At 34.2% G+C, this 24,123-nt stretch overlaps 1 protein-coding gene across 3 annotated transcripts in view; it reads right to left on the bottom strand.

The window, feature by feature from the left end:
• The window catches only part of LOC106058385 (1-phosphatidylinositol 4,5-bisphosphate phosphodiesterase beta-4-like), a 60,078-nt gene that overhangs the window by 21,655 nt on the left and 14,300 nt on the right, over positions 1-24,123 (bottom strand). The window contains exons 8-21 of one of the 3 annotated variants that reach the window (XM_056022741.1): positions 23,927-24,008; positions 22,917-23,017; positions 22,769-22,823; positions 22,453-22,561; positions 22,088-22,298; positions 21,372-21,545; positions 20,770-20,854; positions 19,603-19,693; positions 18,880-18,993; positions 12,183-12,278; positions 8,786-8,925; positions 6,688-6,862; positions 6,174-6,258; positions 327-399 (exon numbers count right to left, since the gene is read on the bottom strand). In XM_056022741.1, the coding sequence (XP_055878716.1) occupies positions 327-399; positions 6,174-6,258; positions 6,688-6,862; positions 8,786-8,925; positions 12,183-12,278; positions 18,880-18,993; positions 19,603-19,693; positions 20,770-20,854; positions 21,372-21,545; positions 22,088-22,298; positions 22,453-22,561; positions 22,769-22,823; positions 22,917-23,017; positions 23,927-24,008 (1,591 nt within the window). Of the gene's footprint in view, positions 1-326; positions 400-2,826; positions 2,912-6,173; positions 6,259-6,687; positions 6,863-8,785; positions 8,926-12,182; positions 12,279-18,879; positions 18,994-19,602; positions 19,694-20,769; positions 20,855-21,371; positions 21,546-22,087; positions 22,299-22,452; positions 22,562-22,768; positions 22,824-22,916; positions 23,018-23,926; positions 24,009-24,123 lie in introns of all 3 variants that reach the window. The other 2 variants (XM_056022742.1, XM_056022744.1) reach the window with 2 other exon arrangements.

Genomic DNA, 24,123 nt, shown 5'->3' with positions numbered 1-24,123 from the left:
ACTTACTTGGGTCAAGCTAGGACCAGTCTATCAGTCAACAACTTACTTGGGTTGAGCTAGGAGCAGTCTATCAGTCAACAACTTACTTGGATCAAGTTAGGAGCAGTATATCAGTCACTAACTTACTTGGGTCGAGCTAGGAGCAGTCTATCAGTCAACAACTTACTTGGGTCGAGTTAGCAGCAGTCTATCAGTCAACAACTTACTTGGGTCGAGTTAGGACCAGTCGAGCAGTCAACAACTTACTTGGGTCAAGCTAGGACCAGTCTATCAGTCAACAACTTACTTGGGTCGAGCTAGGAGCAGTCTATCAGTCAACAACTTACTTGGGGTAGGAAGTTGCTGGAATCCACTCTGCCACCACGGGGATAAATTCGGCTCATCTGCCTTTTGTTGTAACTGACTAAGTTAAGGGCTGTAGTTACTTTCATGAGCATCATAACATAAAATGTAAAAAACAAGCCAACACTTTTTAACTCTTAAAATGAGGTCAGCCAGGAATAATTTGTTGACATTTTATAAACAGCATGGATGCTGAATGTGACTTTACTATTGATATAATTGATCCTTCTACGGACTCAAATGTTGTTTAGTATTTCTTTATATTAACAGCATGGATGCTGAATGTGACTTTGCTATTGATATAATTGATCCTTCTACGGACTCCAATGTTGTTTAGTATTTCTTCATTATTTTAGTAGTTGTTTTTTTTTTGTCCAGCTTCCCCTCTCCCCCCTCCCTTCATTGTGCTACTTCTGTGGGAAAATAAACAGCATGCTATAGACACTGAACATAGCAATGACACAAAAGTTGTAGAAATGAAATGTTGCAATATTGAACAGTAGCAAACACAGAGACAAGCTTCAACTAAAAACACACTGAGTCTTAGACTACAACATAGAGACAGTAAAACCCATGCTTTACATGCCCAAGGAAACATCAAACTGATTAGCAAGAATGTTTCTTAGCATGATGGAAATAGGTTTCTCAAATGTGCTGATTCCAGTCGAAATAGTTTCATTGTCAAAATAGTCTTCATGGAAACCATGCACTGATGTTTTATCGAAGTTGAAAGTCTAATTTTAAGAAGAGATATATTTGTGAAATCACTAAAGCTGACTAAATTGGCTTTCCTTGTAACAAATTGTCTAATGTGAGGGTTTCACAGTTCGCTCTAACAATGTCTAGAGTGGGGCTTTTCTTCTAACAAATTGTCTAATGTGAGGGTTTCACAGTTCGCTCTAACAATGTTAGAGTGGGGCTTTTCTTCTAACAAATTGTCTAATGTGAGGGTTTCACAGTTCGCTCTAACAATGTCTAGAGTGGGGCTTTTCTTCTAACAAAGTGTCTAATGTGGGGGTTTCACTCTAACAATGTCTAGAGTGGGGCTTTCCTTTAAACAAATTGTCTAATGGGTTTCGTAACTTTGTCTAGAGTGGGGCTTTCCTTCTAACAAGATGTCTAACGTGGGGGTTTCACTCTAACAATGTCTAGAGTGGGGCTTTCACTCCCAAATGGTCTAGTGTGGAATCCAAAAATGTTTCACTTGGGAAGAACATTTTTTAAACATTTGTATTAGGCCTAAAGTTTACAGCTAGAAAAACTTCTTTAGTTGTTGTTATTACAAATCTGAATAGAATGGAAGAACCATTTAATAATATCCTACCATGGTTTATTTCATTGGTACCTGCATGTGAAGTAGTTTGCCGATATTTATTTTTGTAGATGTCTATTGGAAAGGGGTTGTTGATGGTGATTTTATGGTTGTATTTGAAGACTGTGTTGGGGTGATGTCTAAAATTGATTCTTTAAAAAAAATATATATCCCCCTAAACAGTTATAAGCTGCAGTAAGTTTACATTTTTTTAAAGTTTTAAAACTGTATATACTTGATATGGGCTGTAACTACAAGTTGGTTAGCTCAGACACACACTTTGTGATTGACAATCAAGTCTCAGTAGTAGTTTTGAGCAATGTTATGAAAAAAAGTTGATGAATCATTTGTTAATTAAAACTTAATTACTCTATTACTGTAGCCCATGGCTAACAAAGTTGACTCATCTTATCCTATAAAATACAGATGTTACTTTAAAAAAGAAGATGATTATGTACTATACTTGTCCCTAGGTCAATCTAGTCATGCATGTTAATCAATTACTTAAACTCTGCCAAGTCGTTGGTTTTCCTGCCTGATTAAGGCAACCCATAGCAATAGGGAAGAAGGTATATTTGAACAAATTTGTTTTAGCATATGAGACAAGAAATGTGCCTTTATCTTTGTGTCTATTGGAGTATTTTATTAGGTTTTGTTTTTAGATTGTGGTTCAGTGTTTTATGTATAATTGCTACTTTACTTTTTAAGTCTTCTATCCTGAAGGATCTCTAAACTTAACTAAAATGATTTTGCTAAAGGTGTCACTCTAATCAAGTGTGAATATTCGTTTGTTATAAAACTCAGTGCTCCAGTAAAATGACCACTTTATTGAACCCAACATTGTACCTAATAGAATCAAATAAACTCCCCCCCCCCCCCCCCCCAATTATTACCAACAGACCAGCAGGAAACAAAGGTGAGAAATGTATTTTTTTTAAAGATATAAATCTTTCTCTACACTAGTCTGGGAAGAAAAACACTATTTTGACAATAGTTTGAGTAGAATACATTTGATTTTCTCAATAGCTTTCTGAATTTAAAATTTTAAAAAAGTTTTGCTAAGCATAAATAGTAAATAGCATAATGTAACATGTTTATCAAAGTGGAGCTGTAGTATATAAGCTCTAAATGAAAACAAAGACTATAGAGTGCCGCCTTGTTGTGAAGGATACTCCAGTATATCAATACAGCGATGTTTGATCATCTGATACATTGTGTTCTCACTGAAGGAGGACATGTGGAAGTGAAGATTCTTGGCTGGAGGGAGACAAATACATGCAAAACAACATTCAACTAGCAGAAGGAGAAACAAACTTCTAGATTCAAACCAATCTGATCGTCAGTTTAACATTAAATATACAAAGCAATACAATATTAAGATTAAGTTCATTTTACAATTTAAAATTTCTTACACCGTCTCAATAAGTGAATATAAGTCTGAACTAAGACTTTTATGTAACTTGACATGGTTTTGTAATTAAGCATATCTTTATTTAAATTATGTTTTTAAAAAAAAGTTACATAAATATCTAGATAAGATTTGTTTAAAGTGAAGCTAAGTAGTTAATAGAAAACTGCAAACATTCAAAGAAAGCTGATAAAAAGGGACAGGCACATGCAGGGGAAATAAAAAGGTATCAAGCAAAAGCAAAGCAAACATTGATATCCTCCCCTGTCTGAGTGATGAAACTGAGTCAACTGGTCAACAACTACAATGTTCTATTTGTTAAGCAGCCATTATGACTAGAATAATCACTTGCATTTATGACCACTACCATGATCTATACATTTCAAACAAACATTTCTTTGTAAGGTAACATCAGCTTTTGAGGCAATTATCTCTTCCAAGTATCTTAACTAGCTGTCTATTTTAATTATTTTTTCTTTTTTGCTTAAATGAATTAGTTCAAGAATGTATGTTTATTTTAATCAAATCTGAACAGCTGTTTCTGTTTATTTTCTGCAGTTTCAAAAGTGAACTGATGGTTTCAATCTAGTCAGAGTATGTTTCTAGAAGCAATCAAAGTAAATAAAAAAATATGAATAACATGCATATATGTAAACCCTGCCAGACCAAAAAAAAAACAAAGGATGTTTGGGCCACAAAGCCTTCATCAGCTACAAAACAAACAAAAAATGGCAAACAATTAACACAAAATAGTGTTAAGTTAACTTATCTGTCCGATGTTGTTCTCTATCGAAAAGAAAAGAGCTACGCTGGTGTAAAAGCGCGGGAAAGATGTCAAGAGATGTCAGGATAAGAACTGGGGGTAGTGTTAGATCCCGTGAGGTTGGAGGGTGCCTGACATGTAAATAAGTTTGTTTTCCATCTGCAGACGGGTGTTTTTGTTATTGTATTGTTGTATAGCAGTGATGAGGAGATTAGTGGTACCCCTATGATTTGTGTTATTAAAATGGGTAGAAAAGGGCTTAGTTGCCAAATTACAAATGTCTCTAAGATGTTCTTGGAGTCATGTTTTTAAGGTCCTGCCTGTATTTCCAATATAGATCATTTGACACCTTGAGCATATTATAGCATGTATGACTCCTCTACTATTGCAGTTAAATTTGCCACTGATCTTCATGGTCATTTAAGGACAGGTGATGGTAGGGGTGGCAAGTGTGTGTTTGCAGGTCTGACAGTTACGTAGCTTATATGGCCAAGTGCCAGGTTCACTAGAAATGTGGATTTTAGTGTGCACTAATATGTCTTGTAGGTTTTGGTCTCGCCTGAATATCACAAGAGGTGAGGATAAAAAGATGTAGTGAGTATGTTCATCGGCTAGGAGAATGTTCAGGTTTTTCAAAAAGATGTTTTTTGCTTTGGTGGTAAGTTAATATCAATTTGGGCCTCTCATCATTGCCAGATTTTGTTGTTTTTTTCTTGAAAGCTTGTTCTCTTTTGAGATTTTCCACTGGCGATAAGGATTTGTCTAAAATAGCTTGAGGGTAGCCATGGCGCAAGAAAAACTCTATCATTTCAGTGGCTTTTTCAGTGAAGTCATTGTCGTCTTTACAAAGGCTGTGGACACGCAGAAGTTGGGAGTAGGGGATAGAATCTTTACAGGATGGTGGATGCGACGAAGAGTATAGAAGATAGCTATGGCTGTCAGTATTTTTGTAATGGGTTGAAGTAGATAGAGAATTTTGGGTTTATGTCTTTTTGCATGTATAAGAAGTTCACTCTAGTTCTGGAAATAGAGAACAACATCGGACAGATAAGTTAACTTAAGACTATTTTGTGTTAATTGTTTGTCATTTTTTTTTGTTTTGAAGTTGATGAAGGCCTCGTGGTCCAAACGTCCTTTGTTTTACTTGGTCTGGCAAGGTTAAATATATGCATATTTTTTGTATTTTGTATACAGTCGTTTCCCCCTGCAGCAGTAAATCTTTGTTTTTGACTCAAAGTAAATAAAGCAGTAGGTCTAGTAAGTGTGGAAAATGCTCAAACCTAGCTCACTCTATAACTATCTGTACTTTGAGTTGTTAGCAACTAGACTAGACTACAAATATACACAAGAAGATAATCAAGTGGTCTAGAGTCTTAGAACAAGAGAAACTAAACAAAACTAGAATAAATTAAATAACTTGGTTACATAACAATTACTAGATTGTATAAGACTAGAGTCTACAGATGTAGCAACTAACTAGAACATAATACAAAAAAAACCACATAAACAACTTAGACTAGACTCTTTATTGAGAAAATAAAGTAAATACTAACTAGAAATGTAATACTAACTATAAAATAAAGTAAATACTAACTAGAAATGTAATACTAACTATAAAATAAAGTAAATACTAACTAGAAATGTAATACTAACTATAAAATAAAGTAAATACTGATTAAAAATGTAATACTAACTATAAAATAAAGTAAATACTAACTAGAAATGTAATACTAACTATAAAATAAAGTAAATACTGACTAGAAATGTAATACTAACTATAAAATAAAGTAAATACTGACTAGAAAGTAAAGCAAATACAAACCAGAAAGTAAATATTAATTAGAAAGTAAGAAAAAGTAAAAAAGTAAAGTTCCCCTTTCAGACCTTGTGGTCTATAGTATTGGTCTATAATTAGAAAGTAACTAGAAAGTAAATACTAACTTGAAAGTAAATACTAACTAGTAAGTAAAGTAAATACTAACAAAGCTTGAATGAGTTCATTAGCTAAGCAGTTATAGCAGGCTACACTAAACTGGTTAGGTTATCTTAAGCTACAATGTTAGACAACAATGGTTAGCTTAACTTCAGATATGCTAGACTACACTGGCTAAATACAGTCCAGCCAGAGCTGGCTGGACTACATAGGTCAACCATTTAAAAAAAAATAAATATACATTGTCTTAACATTTAAAAGTTGTAATAAATTTTCCCGTAAGCTTTTAAGATTAAGACAATGCTTCTAAGCTACACTTCTTTAAGCGATAAGGTTGCTAAAACGCTAACAGGTTGTTAAAAAAAAAAAAGCCCCCAAACGAATGAAGCAAGCAATGAAATAAAAAGAAGGATACTTGACGAACTCCAAGGCCTGCGTTTTGAGGTAACCAAGGCCCGTGTTTTCATTGAACGAGGACATGTGGTACTGGACATTTCTCTCTGAAATAACACACAACACTCGTTGGAGCACTCACGCACTAAATACATGGCTTGGTCCAGAGTGGCTGCCCTTGACTAGATCATTGCATTATAAAAGACTTAGAAATAATAAGGAGATAATACTGTGTACACCTCAAGCACCCATTGTAGAAACAAAAACTAAACCTTTCCCATTCAAAAGAAATACAAGAATGATAGTGTATGTCGTGGACTACAGAAGTATGTCAACATAAAATATTACATGAACTGATTTAAAATGTTACGTGTGGACTGATTTGTTCTAAAATTCAATTAACTTTCATATGAGATAGCATGTAAAAAATATAAGTGTGAAAAAAAAAATTTGAGTGTCTCTCAAAATGAATATAAATAGTACATTCCCTGACAACTTGAGTTTGGACTACGCTGGTTCAAATGAGAAGCACTGACCTTCAGCAACATCAAAGCCCTGGAACTTGACTGGCTGAGCATAGTTGACCATGGCAGAGAGATATGGATGTATGTTGGTGGTGGCCCCAGTGTAATGGTAGGAAGACATGAGGGCAGCTTCTTCATCAGCAGTTAGAGCAGTGTCCATAGAGTCTGTCTTTAACAAGTCATCCAACTAGAGGAACACAATCAGCACAGTTAGAGCAGTGTCCATAGAGTCTGTCTTTAACAAGTCATCCAACTAGAGGAACACAATCAGCACAGTTAGAGCAGTGTCCATAGAGTCTGTCTTTAACAAGTCATCCAACTAGAGAAACACAATCAGTACAGTTAAGTCAATACATAGAGCAGTGTCCATAGAGTCTGTCTTTAACAAGTCATCCAACTAGAGGAACACAATCAGCACAGTTAAGTCAATACATAGAGCAGTGTCCATAGAGTCTGTCTTTAACAAGTCATCCAACTAGAGGAACACAATCAGTACAGTTAAGTCAATACATAGAGCAGTGTCCATAGAGTCTGTCTTTAACAAGTCATCCAACTAGAGGAACACAATCAGCACAGTTAAGTCAATACATAGAGCAGTGTCCATAGAGTCTGTCTTTAACAAGTCATCCAACTAGAGGAACACAATCAGCACAGTTAAGTCAATACATAGAGCAGTGTCCATAGAGTCTGTCTTTAACAAGTCATCCAACTAGAGGAACACAATCAGTACAGTTAAGTCAATACATAGAGCAGTGTCCATAGAGTCTGTCTTTAACAAGTCATCCAACTAGAGGAACACAATCAGCACAGTTAAGTCAATACATAGAGCAGTGTCCATAGAGTCTGTCTTTAACAAGTCATCCAACTAGAGGAACACAATCAGCACAGTTAAGTCAATACATAGAGCAGTGTCCATAGAGTCTGTCTTTAACAAGTCATCCAACTAGAGGAACACAATCAGCACAGTTAAGTCAATACATAGAGCAGTGTCCATAGAGTCTGTCTTTAACAAGTCATCCAACTAGAGGAACACAATCAGCACAGTTAAGTCAATACATAGAGCAGTGTCCATAGAGTCTGTCTTTAACAAGTCATCTAACTAGAGAAACAAAATCAGCACAGTTAAGTCAATACACTCCAAACAGCATGCAATCAAAGCTTTAATCATTGAACCATGACCAACATCAATTGTCAGGTTTAAAAAATATTTTCAAAGAGAATACAGCTGATAGTTCTGAATTAAAATATAACTCTGGGATAATACGTTCAAAATCCAAGTGATATGCTCTACAATAGACACATTACTTGTTCCATATGCTAGGACAAATTTGTATAGATACTCCTTCTTCCCTAGTGCTATTAGAGCTATTAGAGGGTTGCCTGAGCCAGCCAGGAAAACCAATGACTTGGCAGAATTTAATTCATTGGTTAGCATGCAAGACTAGATGCATGACACATAGGACGTAATCATCTTCTTCTTTGAAGTAATGTCTGTATTTTATAAGATAAGATAAGATAATAGACAAATCTGTGAAAAATATGTATTTGAAATATTAACGTGTGGCAATGTCTGGAAAACTGATAGAGACAGAAGGACTTCAGGTATGGCTACTTAAATAAAATATTGAAGTTATTAATGAAGCTAATTAAATAAGTTTTATTGGTAACAAGAAAGCACCAATAGATCTATTGAGCATGTCAAGATATTGACTATTCATACATCTAAACTGTCATGTAGTTTCCTTCAGGACTGCTACAGATTGTTCCATGTAAAATCAATGAGCTACACCACCTCCGTCTAACCCTTTGGCAACAAACAATTGGTCCAATGATATACTGGGATGCGTAGCCGAGATGCTAAGTACGGTTGAATTTGGCTTGGCTACCTATGAAGGGAGCTCGAGGTTCGACACCTGGCTCAAGCAGAGTTGTGTTTACTGTGCGCCTAAAGGCACTACGGAAAAAATTTCTCCCAGATACCCCCTCCCCCCACTGGTCAACAAATGAGATTGGACCATAGCACTCTGAGCATGCTATAAAAAAATGAAAGTAGCGCTATATAAAAGCTATAATTTAATTTAACACTTTTTTAAAGATCTAAGAACTGTACCTCCTCTTTAGCCTTTTTAGACAGAGGTATCTTGACACTAGTTTTCTTGAGCTCAGAGTCAGAGTCCACGCTGCCTGTGTTGGTCTTAGCTAGCTCAGGGTGGGCCTCTGTGTCTGTATTCTTGGTGGTTGGTACCAAGTCTGAAACATGATAAGTGCTCTATACACAATGTTTCCTTCAACAGCTTAACATCATTCCATTCAGAAATGACCAAAGTTGTCTTGGTTATTAAATAATAGCCAATCTTATTATTTAATATTTTACCACATTGATCTGATAAATACTTACTTCAGATTTCAATATGCTGGTGAATTAAATACAGTGATTTTTTCAAAAACTACTAAAAAAAAATTTTGACAGCTAATAAGTAAGTGTGACAATAACTAAATTCTGTCACAAAATAAAGTTTAAATTTAAATATACAAAGTATTACTGTTCAATTACTTTTTTGTTTAAATAAAAATCTTAATTCAGAAACCCTTCTAGTTTGTTTAAAGACACACATCATGTATCATTTTTTTTTAAACAAATGGAATAACAAAATAAATGTAAATATTAAAATGTATAAATTAGACTATGTGTCTTTCTCTAAATCGTGTCACAAAGTTAAACAGAGAATCTTCCATCATCTAAATCACTTCTAAATCATGTCACAAAGAAACAGAGAATCTTCCATGTTTCAAAGTTAAACAAATTATGTTCAGCTCTACAAAACTAAACTATAAAAACTGAATTACAAAACTAAACTATAAAACTGAATTAATACCCAAGTGTTGCATTTCGTTATTGATTGCCTTACAATTTTTATGGACATATTACTGACAAGTCGTGCCATCTAGAATAGTTGTCTGTAAAATGTTGCATGTTATAGCACAAGATGAAAGACTATTTACTTTTAATCAATAGCTTTGTTTTTGAAGTTACACATTATTTTATCTGTTCATCATTGTTGCTAAGCTGAAGAGATTTCCACAAGAAACAAACGTAAAATCTATACAAGCTTATATTTACTAGCACTAGGAAGCAAGCCAGTGTCTATTTTACACAATCATTAACCAAGGTGGACTGACTCCGAACATCAAGCAACGTGACCAGCGACAACAGAATCAAGACATGTATATATCTTTTATATATCTTAGTGTGTGTGTGTGTGAGACAACATCCAGCAACACAAGACACTGAGTCAACAAAAATGTTTCAGCTGAACTACAACCAAATTTCTAAAGCAACGGTTACCGACATAGAGGGTACAAGCAAATAATTAGGCTACATTGTAATTAAGCTTTTCATGGATCCTCAAAAGTTGATTGCAATCCTAGGCTTGCTATGGGTTTTTAGAGATACTAGGCTTACATTAGGTTAAGCAATACTAGGCTCCCTGTGGGTTTAGCAACACTTGGCTAGCTTTGGGTTTAGCAGCAGTAAAGACTCACTTTGGGTATAGCAACACTTGTCTTGCTTTGGGTTTATTCAAAATTATTTTAAAGATGCTATTGACTAATAGGAAAATTTGGGATTATATTTGTCTCTATTAAATTCAATTTATTCTTATAGTTTTAGCCCGTGTGTAAATTAAAAATTAATACATAGATTAATGAGTAATAAGTAAATAGTAAAATTTTGGGTTAAATAGTACTTGTAAAACTGGATAACTTATGTAATATAAGTTTAAGTCATTGTAGTACAATTTAGTTCAAGTCATAGCAGTAAGTTCTAGTAGTAAGTTCTACAACATTGGTATTGCTGAATGTAGTAGTGGTTATAAGCGCTCCAGTAACTAGAAAACATAAAATGCTTTCAATGGCATGCAATGTCACAGAGCCTTCAACTTTTGACCTTCACATTTTGCTCAGATAATGGGCCCAGTGGAATGTAGTATAACTAATTACCCACATAAGAAGAGGCAAAGACAAGTGTAAATGGTGCATTAGCCAGTAAGCTTTGGAAAGATGGGGATCATTAGCCAGGTCTGACCCACCTATTAGAAGGAAAACTCTTGAAATCAAACCTCCACTGCCTGGTGTTTTAACCCAAGAATCAATCCTGAGGAAAACTCAAAAGCCGGTGATCTTAGGCGACTTGCAGCCCATAAAGCTACATTCTGGCACAACATGTGATGTTGCTGATCCAAAATTGTATTAGAGTTTTCCATTCCTTTGAACCCAATAGCAGCTTGGAGAGAGGGGAAAAAGTTGTTTAGGTGACAATGTTCTGACAACAGCTAAAGCCCAGGCTTTCATACAACTTAAGTTGGTCAGCTACAGCAGTGATGTTTAGACATTTTAACTTAAAGAAGTAAAGTTAAGATAGCTTAAGTTAGTCATACAACTTAAGTTGGTCATACAACTTAAGTTGGTCATACAACTTAAGTTGGTCAACAACAGCAGTGATGTTTAGACATTGTAACTTACAGAAAAAAAAGTTAAGATAGCTTAAGTTGGTCATACAACTTAAAGTTGGCCAACTACAGCAGTGATGTTTAGACATTTTAACTTACAGAAAAAAAAGTTAAGATAGCTTAAGTTGGTCATACAACTTAAAGTTGGCCAACTACAGCAGTGATGTTTAGACATTGCAACTTACAGAAAAAAAAGTTAAGATAGCCTAAGTGGTAGTCCAATGTTGAATTTCTTTTGTCAGAAACCAAATGGAAGGGTTATATGAGTTCAAAACTATGATGGCATGTGTGAAAATGATAATGTACGATGCTACCGCTAACTAAAGAGCTGAGTAAGGAAGTCACATGTTAATCAGATGATGTTACTCAATATAATCAGAAGATGTTATTCAGTATAATCAGATGTTACTCAATATAATTAGATGATGTTAATCAGTATAATCAGATTATGTTAATCAGTATAATCAGTGGACGTTATTCAGTACGAGTTAATAAATAGGCTGTTCACAGCCACATGTACAACAACAATCCCAGCATTCACTGAGTCCAGGCAATACAGAGAACTCTGGACAGACAGGAATGTTGTCATGGTTACAATGCACATTCCACAAAACAAAATGGCTATACTATAACTTGTCTGACTTTTTTTTTTTTAACAAAACACAAATAATAAAGGTTTATGATTAAAGCAAATACAGAGATCACCGCAGGAGACCGAAGACAGATAACCATACAGAAAAGTCTCTATGAATCAGAAGTGGTTTAGCTTTGCTTGTCATTCAATCTCACTCTCTGTATGCATTTGTAATGCATACCTACAGAAAGAGAGATATGAATATACTATATTTATCTGTCTTGGGCCAGCCTAGAGCAATAGGAACATGATGACAATCAAACAAACAAAAAAATGTAATTAGCAAAGTAAAGAAACAAAAGAGAAAGCTGGAGGGGGGGGTCTCATGACACTAAAGGTGGATGGGGAGCGGGGCGGAGGAGTACCAGAGGTTTTGGTGGAGGTACTAGCAGTGGCGGTTGTGACTTGTGGTGGTGGTGGTGGGGAGCTGTCAATGCTGCTGGCACTGTCAGCATCTTCATCTGCGGAGATGGAAAAACATAGAGGATCAAATGGTAGACATACTGTTTAGAACGTAAGGGCGCACATACATTACACACAAAGTGAGCTCACCATCAGGACATGGACACAACAGAACAAAGTGTGAACAGAACAAAGTGTCTCGTCACAAGACTGGTCCAGCTCTAAACACAAGGCATGACATAGTGCATGGGGTCTGACTCTGTTGGTCACAATAACACTCTCAACAAGTGTCTGGTGGACATACATGATCAAGAGTGAAGTACAATCCTTTCATATTACAAGAATTAGGTCGTTTCATTATTACAAGAATTAGGTCATTTCATTATTACAAGAATTAGGTCATTTCATTATTACAAAGAATTAGGTCATTTCATTATTACAAGAATTAGGTCGTTTCATTATTACAGGAATTAGGTCAAGAGTTTATGCAAGGGACTATATGTACTGAAAGAATATGGACAAGTGCTACAGTGTAAGCAAATCTTTACATCTTGGATAGTAATAACTAGTGTACAACCAAGTTAAGCCATTTCACCTTATTCAGCCTAAAGCAATGTTCTATTACCCACTTTATTCACCTTATTCAGCCTAAAGCAATGTTCTATTACCCACTTTATTCACCTTATTCAGCCTAAAACAATGTTCTATTACCCACTCTATTCACCTTATTCAGCCTAAAACAATGTTCTATTACCCACTTTATTCCACCTTATTCAGCCTAAAGCAATGTTCTATTACCCACTCTATACACCTTATTCAGCCTAAAACAATGTTCTATTACCCACTCTATACACATTATTCAGCCTAAAACAATGTTCTATTACCCACTTTATTCCACCTTATTCAGCATAAAACAATGTTCTATTACCCACTTTATTCCACCTTATTCAGCATAAAACAATGTTCTATTACCCACTTTATTCCACCTTATTCAGCATAAAACAATGTTCTGTTACCCACTTTATTCACCTTATTCAGCCTAAAGCAATGTTCTATTACCCACTTTATTCCACCTTATTCAGCCTAAAGCAATGTTCTATTAGACTTTATTCCACCTTATTCAGCCTAAAACAATGTTCCATTACCGACTTTATTCCACCTTATTCAGCCTAAAACAATGTTCTATTAAAGACTTTATTCCAACTTATTCAGCCTAAAACAATGTTCTATTACAGACTTTATTCCACCTTATTCAGCCTAAAACAATGTTCTATTACAGACTTTATTCCAACTTATTCAGCCTAAAACAATGTTCTATTACCCACTTTATTCCACCTTATTCAGCCTAAAGCAATGTTCTATTAGACTTTATTCCACCTTATTCAGCCTAAAACAATGTTCTATTACCGACTTTATTCCACCTTATTCAGCCTAAAACAATGTTCTATTACAGACTTTATTCCAACTTATTCAGCCTAAAACAATGTTCTATTACAGACTTTATTCCACCTTATTCAGCCTAAAACAATGTTCTATTACAGACTTTATTCCAACTTATTCAGCCTAAAACAATGTTCTATTACCCACTTTATTTCACCTTATTCAGCCTAAAACAATGTTCTATTACCCACTCTATTCACCTTATTCAGCCTAAAACAATGTTCTATTACCCACTTTATTCCACCTTATTCAGCCTAAAGCAATGTTCTATTAGACTTTATTCCACCTTATTCAGCCTAAAACAATGTTCTATTACCGACTTTATTCCACCTTATTCAGCCTAAAACAATGTTCTATTACAGACTTTATTCCACCTTATTCAGCCTAAAACAATGTTCTATTACCCACTCTATACACATTATTCAGCCTAAAACAATGTTCTATTACCCACTTTATTCCACCTTATTCAGCATAAAACAATGTTCTATTACCCACTTTATTCCACCTTATTCAGCATAAAACAATGTTCTATTACCCACTTTATTCCACCTTATTCAGCATAAAACAATGTTCTGTTACCCACTTTATTCACCTTATTCAGCCTAAAGCAATGTTCTATTACCCACTTTATTCCACCTTATTCAGCCTAAAGCAATGTTCTATTACCCACTTTATTCCACCTTATTCAGCCTAAAACAATGTTCTATTACCCACTCTATTCACCTTATTCAGCCTAAAACAATGTTCTATTACCCACTTTATTTCACCTTATTCAGCCTAAAACAATGTTCTATTACCCACTCTATTCACCTTATTCAGCCTAAAACAATGTTCTATTACCCACTTTATTTCACCTTATTCAGCCTAAAACAATGTTCTATTACCCACTCTATTCACCTTATTCAGCCTAAAACAATGTTCTATTACCCACTTTATTTCACCTTATTCAGCCTAAAACAATGTTCTATTACCCACTCTATTCACCTTATTCAGCCTAAAACAATGTTCTATTACCCACTTTATTCCACCTTATTCAGCCTAAAGCAATGTTCTATTACCCACTTTATTCCACCTTATTCAGCCTAAAACAATGTTCTATTAAAGACTTTATTCCAACTTATTCAGCCTAAAACAATGTTCTATTACAGACTTTATTCCACCTTATTCAGCCTAAAACAATGTTCTATTACAGACTTTATTCCAACTTATTCAGCCTAAAACAATGTTCTATTACCCACTTTATTCCACCTTATTCAGCCTAAAGCAATGTTCTATTAGACTTTATTCCACCTTATTCAGCCTAAAACAATGTTCTATTACCGACTTTATTCCACCTTATTCAGCCTAAAACAATGTTCTATTACCCACTCTATTCACCTTATTCAGCCTAAAACAATGTTCTATTACCCACTTTATTTCACCTTATTCAGCCTAAAACAATGTTCTATTACCCACTCTATTCACCTTATTCAGCCTAAAACAATGTTCTATTACCCACTTTATTCCACCTTATTCAGCCTAAAGCAATGTTCTATTACCCACTTTATTCCACCTTATTCAGCCTAAAGCAATGTTCTATTAGACTTTATTCCACCTTATTCAGCCTAAAACAATGTTCCATTACCGACTTTATTCCACCTTATTCAGCCTAAAACAATGTTCTATTAAAGACTTTATTCCAACTTATTCAGCCTAAAACAATGTTCTATTACAGACTTTATTCCACCTTATTCAGCCTAAAACAATGTTCTATTACAGACTTTATTCCAACTTATTCAGCCTAAAACAATGTTCTATTACCCACTTTATTCCACCTTATTCAGCCTAAAGCAATGTTCTATTAGACTTTATTCCACCTTATTCAGCCTAAAACAATGTTCTATTACCGACTTTATTCCACCTTATTCAGCCTAAAACAATGTTCTATTACAGACTTTATTCCAACTTATTCAGCCTAAAACAATGTTCTATTACAGACTTTATTCCACCTTATTCAGCCTAAAACAATGTTCTATTACAGACTTTATTCCAACTTATTCAGCCTAAAACAATGTTCTATTACCCACTTTATTTCACCTTATTCAGCCTAAAACAATGTTCTATTACCCACTTTATTCCACCTTATTCAGCATAAAACAATGTTCTGTTACCCACTTTATTCACCTTATTCAGCCTAAAGCAATGTTCTATTACCCACTTTATTCCACCTTATTCAGCCTAAAGCAATGTTCTATTACCCACTTTATTCCACCTTATTCAGCCTAAAACAATGTTCTATTACCCACTCTATTCACCTTATTCAGCCTAAAACAATGTTCTATTACCCACTTTATTTCACCTTATTCAGCCTAAAACAATGTTCTATTACCCACTCTATTCACCTTATTCAGCCTAAAGCAATGTTCTATTACCCACTTTATTCCACCTTATTCAGCCTAAAACAATGTTCTATTACCGACTTTATTCACCTTATTCAGCCTAAAACAATGTTCTATTAGCCACTATATTCACCTTATTCAGCCTAAAGCAATGTTCTATTACCCACTCTATTCACCTTATTCAGCCTAAAACAATGTTCTATTAGCCACTATATTCACCTTATTCACCCTAAAGCAATGTTCTATTACCCACTCTATTCAACTTATTCCGCCTAATACAAGGATATGTTCTTTGACCCACTTCCTCCCTCATGTATTCAGCTAGACTGCAATAGAGTAGTGAATGAAATACTCTGACAGCTCATTTTCTGGGATGCTGGCGTTATTATGAATAGGCAAGGAACAAAAGCATCTTTGTATTTAGTTCATCTCACCCTTGATCATGGTTGGACTGTCAATACTCTCAAACACATCTGTGCATAGTTCAAACCAGTGCAACTTTTCACACATTGTATGAACATGTCCAGAGTTTGAGCTCCCAAACTGTACTTCTCCCTACAAGTATGAACACTGGTAGATGTCTATGAGTTGTACGCAAGGCAGGTGAACCAATCAAACCTCAACAACATTACTGACATTCACAGTTCATTGATACCCCCACATTGGAGGTGTTCAGAAGAATATCCCCCATACAAATGCAGTCCAAGATGTTGTGACTATGTCATGTCTCTTGGATTTTAACAAAAAACCAACTAGTCTGTTGAATAAAGAAAGGAAGAAATTTCAAAGCATGAGAGAAAAAGAAAGTAAAATCATGAGCGTCTTTAACATTGCAGGAGTCACTTGGTGTACAAGGAAGTGATATGAACAATGTCACTAGAAAACAAAACCTAACACTACAGAAACGTTGTGACATGAACAGATGTGATAGAAAAAGAGACAACTCAGAATAGGATTACATCTAAAATGTCTAAAGTTCACTGCAGACCAATGATGTGCTATACCTAATTAACACAACTGGGAATTAATCTTTGTTATCCTATTGTCTCCCTTGGTTCTAATGTTCCACTCATTAATAAAAACAAATTTTAAAAACAGCAATCATAAATTCAATGGTGTATCAATACTTAGATTTACCCAGTTTCAGTATTTGCAAGGAATGTCTAAGAAATAATTTTAAGAATAACTTCCAAAAGTTCCATGAAAAAAACTTGCAAGAGTGACTATTGTGACTGGGCTTAGCTGAATAGAACTCCAAGTCTAATGAGTAAGCACATATTGTGAAGTTAACATTTTTTATATGCTTCTGTATAGATGTCTTATGAATAAATATTTGTCTCTGAAATGAAGACATACATTCAGATGAAATTAAGTTCTTTGAGGAGCTTTACATCTAAGTTTCAACAAGATGGAGTGTAGTGTAAATGCCAAGGAATTAAAAGAAGAAATGCCTTACACTAAAACAATGAAAACAAAATTTATAAAACAAAAAATAAAACTTGCTCACCAAAATTTCTGAAAGTTGAAAGTCAAAATGTTATAGTGTAATTAAAATAGATTTCTATAATATATTGAGACATGTCCAGACAGTCAAGGAAAAAATAGTTCTGATACAGTTACCCTAGCATTAGGACACAACACAATAGACTGGAAAGCAATCACAGGCTCTAGCTGAGTAGCAACAGTCAGGACGATCATTTGAAAAGATTTAAAAACAATTAATTTGCTGATAAGAGTTCAAATGAAAATAATTTGAAGATAGCGTTCATAAGAAAATACATTTTAAGGATATCATCTAAAAAAAACAACTTGAGGATAGGATTAATAAGAAAAACAATTTGAGGATAAAATTCAAAATAAAAATAACTTGAGGACAGGATAAAAAAAAAATAACTTTCTGATAGGATTCAAGAGAAAAAAAAAACTTGCTAAAAAGACAAAGACAAAAGCTTGCTGGTAAGATTGAAGGACAATACCTTGGATCAAAGGGAAAATCTTGCTCTAGAAATAAGGACAATAATGTGCCAAAAAGAATATGCTAATGAAGTTACTTTATGTAATTATGAAATGAAGTCAAACAATGTTATACAGCTAATGAGGTTTTTTTAATATCTCAACATTACTATGAAGAGCTGAAATATAGCAACAGCAAAAAAAAATACAACAAACCATTACTGTAGACACTGTAGGCCAATATATCACAAACATTATGTGTTAATACTGTAGGGCTGATATTTCAAAGAACATCTGTTAATAATATAGGCCAGTGTACCAATCATACAAAAACACAAAACCATTCCAGTTAAATGAACAGATGACAAACTTGACAAAATGTAAGAAATATGTGTCAAATTTCAACTAGCAATACAAACAGAAACTCTGAACATATCATTTTCTAGAATCAGGTTAACTTGTTTTTTTTTTGTTTGTTTTTTTCAAATGTATTCTAGTAGAATTTAAGAATTTTTAATTTAAGAATTGAAAACAACAAATTGTACAGTAACATATAAGAAAAAAAATAATTAAAATTTATGGACTAATTCAACTAATGGAAACATAATTATGACCAAGTCCTACAAGTATATTTTCACTGTAAAAAAAAAACCTAGACAAAACTAACAAATTTAATCCTTTGCTGCATTGGTAGATAGATATAATTGGTAAAAAGAAAAGACAGATGGTCAGAAGTTTCCAACAGGCTAAAACAATATTTAAAAAAGGAAGATAAAAAGGAGAAAAAAATGTAAAAATGGGAGACAACTTTGTTCAATATTTGTCATCCAATCAAAGCACAGGATACAACTGTGTGCATTAGTCCAAATGGGGAAGGTCAAGGTCTTACCATTCAGTGGCCCATCCTCTCCATCCACAGTGGCCACCACATTGGGATCTTCTATCACTTCACTGTCCTCATTCACAATCTGTATCATCCCTTTCTGAAACATCTCCAGCTGCTCTGTAAATGGATGACATCAATCTAAACGATTACTTTGAGCAAATTTATTTTTAAAAAAAACAACGGAAACTATTTGGAAGATATTTTATAACTGAAACTACAAACTAAAAAAAATGTAAATATTTAGGGGTAGTGTTCTACAGATGCATGGAGAAAAGTTCAGGTAAAATAGTGAAACTAAAAAGATTTTTGTTGTAAGTTAAAAGACAAACCAACTTCAAAGGTAACCTGAAAGTTTTTCAAGAAACAAAAATTTAATAGTATCAAGAGAGAAAGAGATTAATTAGATTCAAAGTTCAAAGGTAACCTGAAAGTTTATCAAGAAACAAAAATTTTATAGTATCAAGAGAGAAAGAGGTTAATTAGATTCAAAGTTCAAAGGTTATCCAAAGATTTATCAAGAAACAAAAATTCCATAGTTTCAAGAGAGAAAGAAGTTAATTAGATTCAAAGTTCAAAGGTAATCCAAAGATTTATCAAGAAACAAAAATTTTATAGTTTCAAGAGAGAAAGAAGTTAATTAGATTAGATTCAAAGTTCAAAGGTTATCCAAAGATTTATCAAGACACAAATTTTGAAATGAACAAGAAGTTCATGAACGCCACTTACGTTTTTCTACTTCCGGTTTGAGTCTTTTATTTTTGATTAAAATTTTAAACTTGAGTTGATTGGGAGATGGTAGTGGCACCCCAGGCTCTAGCTGTGAACCAAACAATAGAATTACAACAGTCAGTGTTTTCATTTTAAACAACTAGTGTTGTTGTATCATCAGAGGAGAAAGAGACAATCTCTGCACTTGAATTATTGAAGCAAACTCTGTGCAACTGATATCAAATATTCTAGACAAAGGTATGCTTTTTATAACTAACTATATATCTGATAAGTCTAAATGATAAATGATTCTTAAAATTACTATTACGTTTATACATCTGAAATGTCTACATTCTTCTAATCACAGAAAGTTTGTATTAAACACAATAAAGTCCTTTGCCAGCAAATCAAAAGAGTGAAGAATATCAGCCACCTTCTGCATTGCTAAATGTACTAGACTCTATAGAATACTTTCAAAAAGTGCAAAAGAAAGGAACTATGACACTCGTGATTCCATAACAATATTGACCCACACCTCTCCCCTCCTCCATCTTAATTCTCTAGGTTATTGATAAGTTTACATTATAAATATACCCCAGCCATTTTTTTTTTTTTTGGAATCCCCTTCTTTGTCCAACTGAAAAGCTAAAACAATGCCTAGAAAAGTTTGATCAAATAAGTTTAATAACAAAAGAAAAACATATCTGCCCATGTGTGACAAGCTGAATATAAAAATATGAATCTAACAGGATAATATTCATCAGGTTAACAGGCATACTTAAGTACAATGATAATTGCATGCGATTTGCTCAATTTAAAAATAATAAAATTCTACCAAAGAAGTTCAACTATGTTAATAAAAATTTTTTTGTGCACGCCTTGTTTGATAAGGACAAACAAATCTTAGTCAATAGTGCAATAAGTTGTTCTTAGGGAAGCAGACTTCTTCAATCTGAAAGGTCAAGAGAAAAGATCAAAAGACATTATCTGCACTTGAATTATTGATGCAAACAATTTGGGGAACTGAAATAGGAAAGAAAATGTTTACGAAAAGTTCAATCTTGTGTCAAAAGTGTGAAAATCTGCAATAACACATACTACTGGAACTTTTGACATGTAAAATTGATGGCAATTATAGATGTCTGTTAGTCCTACTTTATGCGTCACAAGTTAGGCATAACTTACCGGGTGACCTTCTATCGGTTTCTTCAGCAGGAAGTCTCCTAACAAGTCTTCACAATATTTGGCCATTTTGTACTGTTGAAGTTTACTGCAGAGAGAAATAAAGCCATAGACAATAGTTCAACTCAATACATTTTTAATGCTAAAAAGCTTTTAAACTATAAATATATATATATATATATATATATATATATATATATAAATATAAATATATATATATATATATATAATACAGTCATTTTTTAGTCCCAATTCTCTACCAGGCATTCCTGCTGTACCAGTTCTGTTGAAGTTCACTCTGTAAAATTATGAAATAGATCTACAACATAAATGATTTGAATGTTTATAAAGCTTGTTCAGCTTTAAAACACTGGTAGAAAAGAATAGATGGTTTTATTACTGCTGTTACTAATGACACTAGGGAAGAAGGAGCACTTGTCCTAATTTGTTATAGAATTTGTTCTAGCGTATGGAATAATAAATGTGCATCTATCTTTGTTTTTCATTAGGTTTTGTTTTTTTCTATTTGTAAATTTTGTAAAGCTCTAACCTGCAGTGGTAGCAATCTAAAGCTACTATAGAACTCCAACTATGTTGGTACAAACCTGCAGTGGTTTTCAAAGGACAATATGACAGGATAACACGATGTGACAAAGGCTGTCTCCTTGATGGCTTGAATCACATCTTTAAACAAAATATCTGTGCACATTGCCTTCCCATGGGTGATGATTGGCTCCTGGTCTTCATTGCGGCCATCCCAGCAGTCTAGTTCTACACACCTGGACAAGAGCAAGGAGATAATAAGGTGGCAGATAACTTTTAAAAACCTTAGCAGAAGTTGATACAAGTTTAGGTAGCCAAGGGTTTCATGAAGCCAACATAATGGCCAATCATTCTTACTTTCTTTGACACAAACCATTGCAGCAGGGACTGAATATTCTCAATTAGACAAAGTTAACCTAAGACCTGGACAACTTTTATTTGGCTGCTTTCTGAAGGGCTTATGGGAGCATTTGAAGAGTTGACCAGTTTCTTTCAAATAGTACCTGGGAGAAGGTTTTCCGTGCTGCCTTTAGGCACTTAGTAAACACAACTCTGCTTGAGTCGGGTGTCAAACCTCGAGCCCTTTCATAGAAAGCTTTCCACATACTTATGTATATATTTATAGGCACCTCCAAATCTGCCATATGATTGTAAAGACAATATGATGCTCTGTCCTCCAAACACAATCGTGACAGGGATGAATATTTAAGAATCTCAGTTCAGTTGTCAAGCATAGGTCAGTATAGCTATTTAATGCAAGGTGAACCTCAGCACTGACCTACATCCAGCTAGGAGCACCTGTCTATACATCTCAACAGAAGAGCGACCACCAAACTGTCTTCCTGTCAGGTATGTATTGTGGGAAGAGTTGATAATGTAGTGTGCTAAGGGCTGATCCATGTCCATGTAAATGTCCAGGCGGTCAAGAAAAACTGGGGCATTCTCATCTGACATCAAGTAACGACAGAAACCATCCAGGCTCAGCCAATCTAAAAGAAGAAAGATAGAGAACATAAACTTAGCTACTAAAGAAACAAAAAAAAATAATCATTAGATATAAAACAAAAAAAATATATATAAAATAAAAAATATGCCATACTGTGGAAAAGGCTGAAAAACAAAATAATCCTAAGGGTGACTAACCTTTACTCAAATAATCTGCATCTGTTTCATAAGACTGAATGATGTTTTTGACACGGAAATGGTTGTAAAATGGGAACAGGATTTCATTAAGCCTGGGATCTCTTTGCCTCTGCAAGAATAATCAAATGTATCAATAGAAGTAGACATTTTTAAAATGCTACAAAAGTTATCCTTATTCCTTAACGCATCAATAGAAGTTGACATTTTTCATTTTTAAAATGCTACAAAAGTTATCCTTATTCCTTAACAACTACATTGTATTAAGTTAAAAAACTTAGTCTTGTGAAGAACTATTATAGTTTTCATTCAAACTTACATCATTAAAAAATTCTATGAGTTGTGGTATATCCAAATAAGACCGATTCTGTGATCTGTAGAGGAAAAAAATACAAACATGTCAAAGTTTTTACAGACTTGTATCACAACATAATAAAAAATGTAGCTGGAACAAGCATTCAACTCACAATGATTTAAAGAGGTCCTCTATGTCAGAACGTGGGCATATCATGTGGTAGAGTTCATAGAACTTGTCAAAAGTAAACAGACCTGGGTCTATTTCATCTCCCTGCAAGACAAGTCAGGAGATAGAAAACATTAGAAGCGATGGTTCTGACATCAAATGAACACAAAAAATAGACTGAGCATAATTTAATTGAATGAAGCTAAGACTTTTATTAATTGGATGGAAATCCGTTATACCTTTGGGATTTTCTAGATTTACAATGCATTGAGTTGCACCAGGATGCCAATTACTTAGATGTTTATTTATTAGTGTTCTTATATTTCTTTCCAATTTCTTGTTAAGAGTATAAGGAAAAAAAGAGAATGGGTTAACAAGAGGGATCTATAAGTCCAGTGGCTTGACATTTAAGGATCAGAGTCCAAGGGCTTGAAAATTTTGGGATCCTTGACTCTAGGAGGCTTGAGAATTTAGGGATCTAAGAGTCCAGGGGTTTGTTTGACAATTTGAGATCCTTCTCCATATTTCTTGCAACCCAGCTTGTAGCAATGCCTTTAACTAATTCTGAGCATCTGTAGTGGAGATAGCTAAAATAATACCACAAGTCAAAATTGCAAATTGCACCCTTTCATTTCTGCATCAAATATGACCTAGTTCTGCAATTTCTATAAAGTATATGTATGCAACAATTAAACTTCTCCCCTTTACTTTCTCTGCTTGCTTAATGAGCAGACAGATTCAGGATCAATGGCTAATGTGATGTCTGCTAAAAACTTCTGTTTTGGTTCCTCCCCTCTACATTTGGTCAATTTCTATATAGCAACATGATTGAGGCATAGTAAGTTATTAATGCTATTTTATTTTTTTCAATTTCTATATAGCAACATGATTGAGGCATAGTAAGTTATTAATGCTAAGTAGAGAGCTATGCAAATATGTCTTTAATGATATCATAGCATAATTAATACTTTGAATTAGATATTGTATTATAGTTGTTATTACAAAAAGTTCTACCTTTCCACTTGGTAGGCCCAAATCTTTGAGACTTGACATTACCATTTTCTCTGTTTTACCAGACGCAAATGTTCTCGTGATGCTACACAGAAGGAGAAAGAGGATCAATTATGTCAGAGGTCGACAAGGACCACAGCTTACACATCCGATACAAACAAGGACCACAACTCACATTAGATTCAGACATAAGCCACAAC

The sequence above is a fragment of the Biomphalaria glabrata genome, chromosome 3 (genome assembly GCF_947242115.1).
Source record: "Biomphalaria glabrata chromosome 3, xgBioGlab47.1, whole genome shotgun sequence".
NCBI classification, from domain to species: Eukaryota; Metazoa; Mollusca; class Gastropoda; family Planorbidae; genus Biomphalaria; species Biomphalaria glabrata.
The sequence above is the reverse complement of the archived record's forward strand: the minus strand, read 5'-3'. Positions and strand labels throughout refer to the sequence as shown.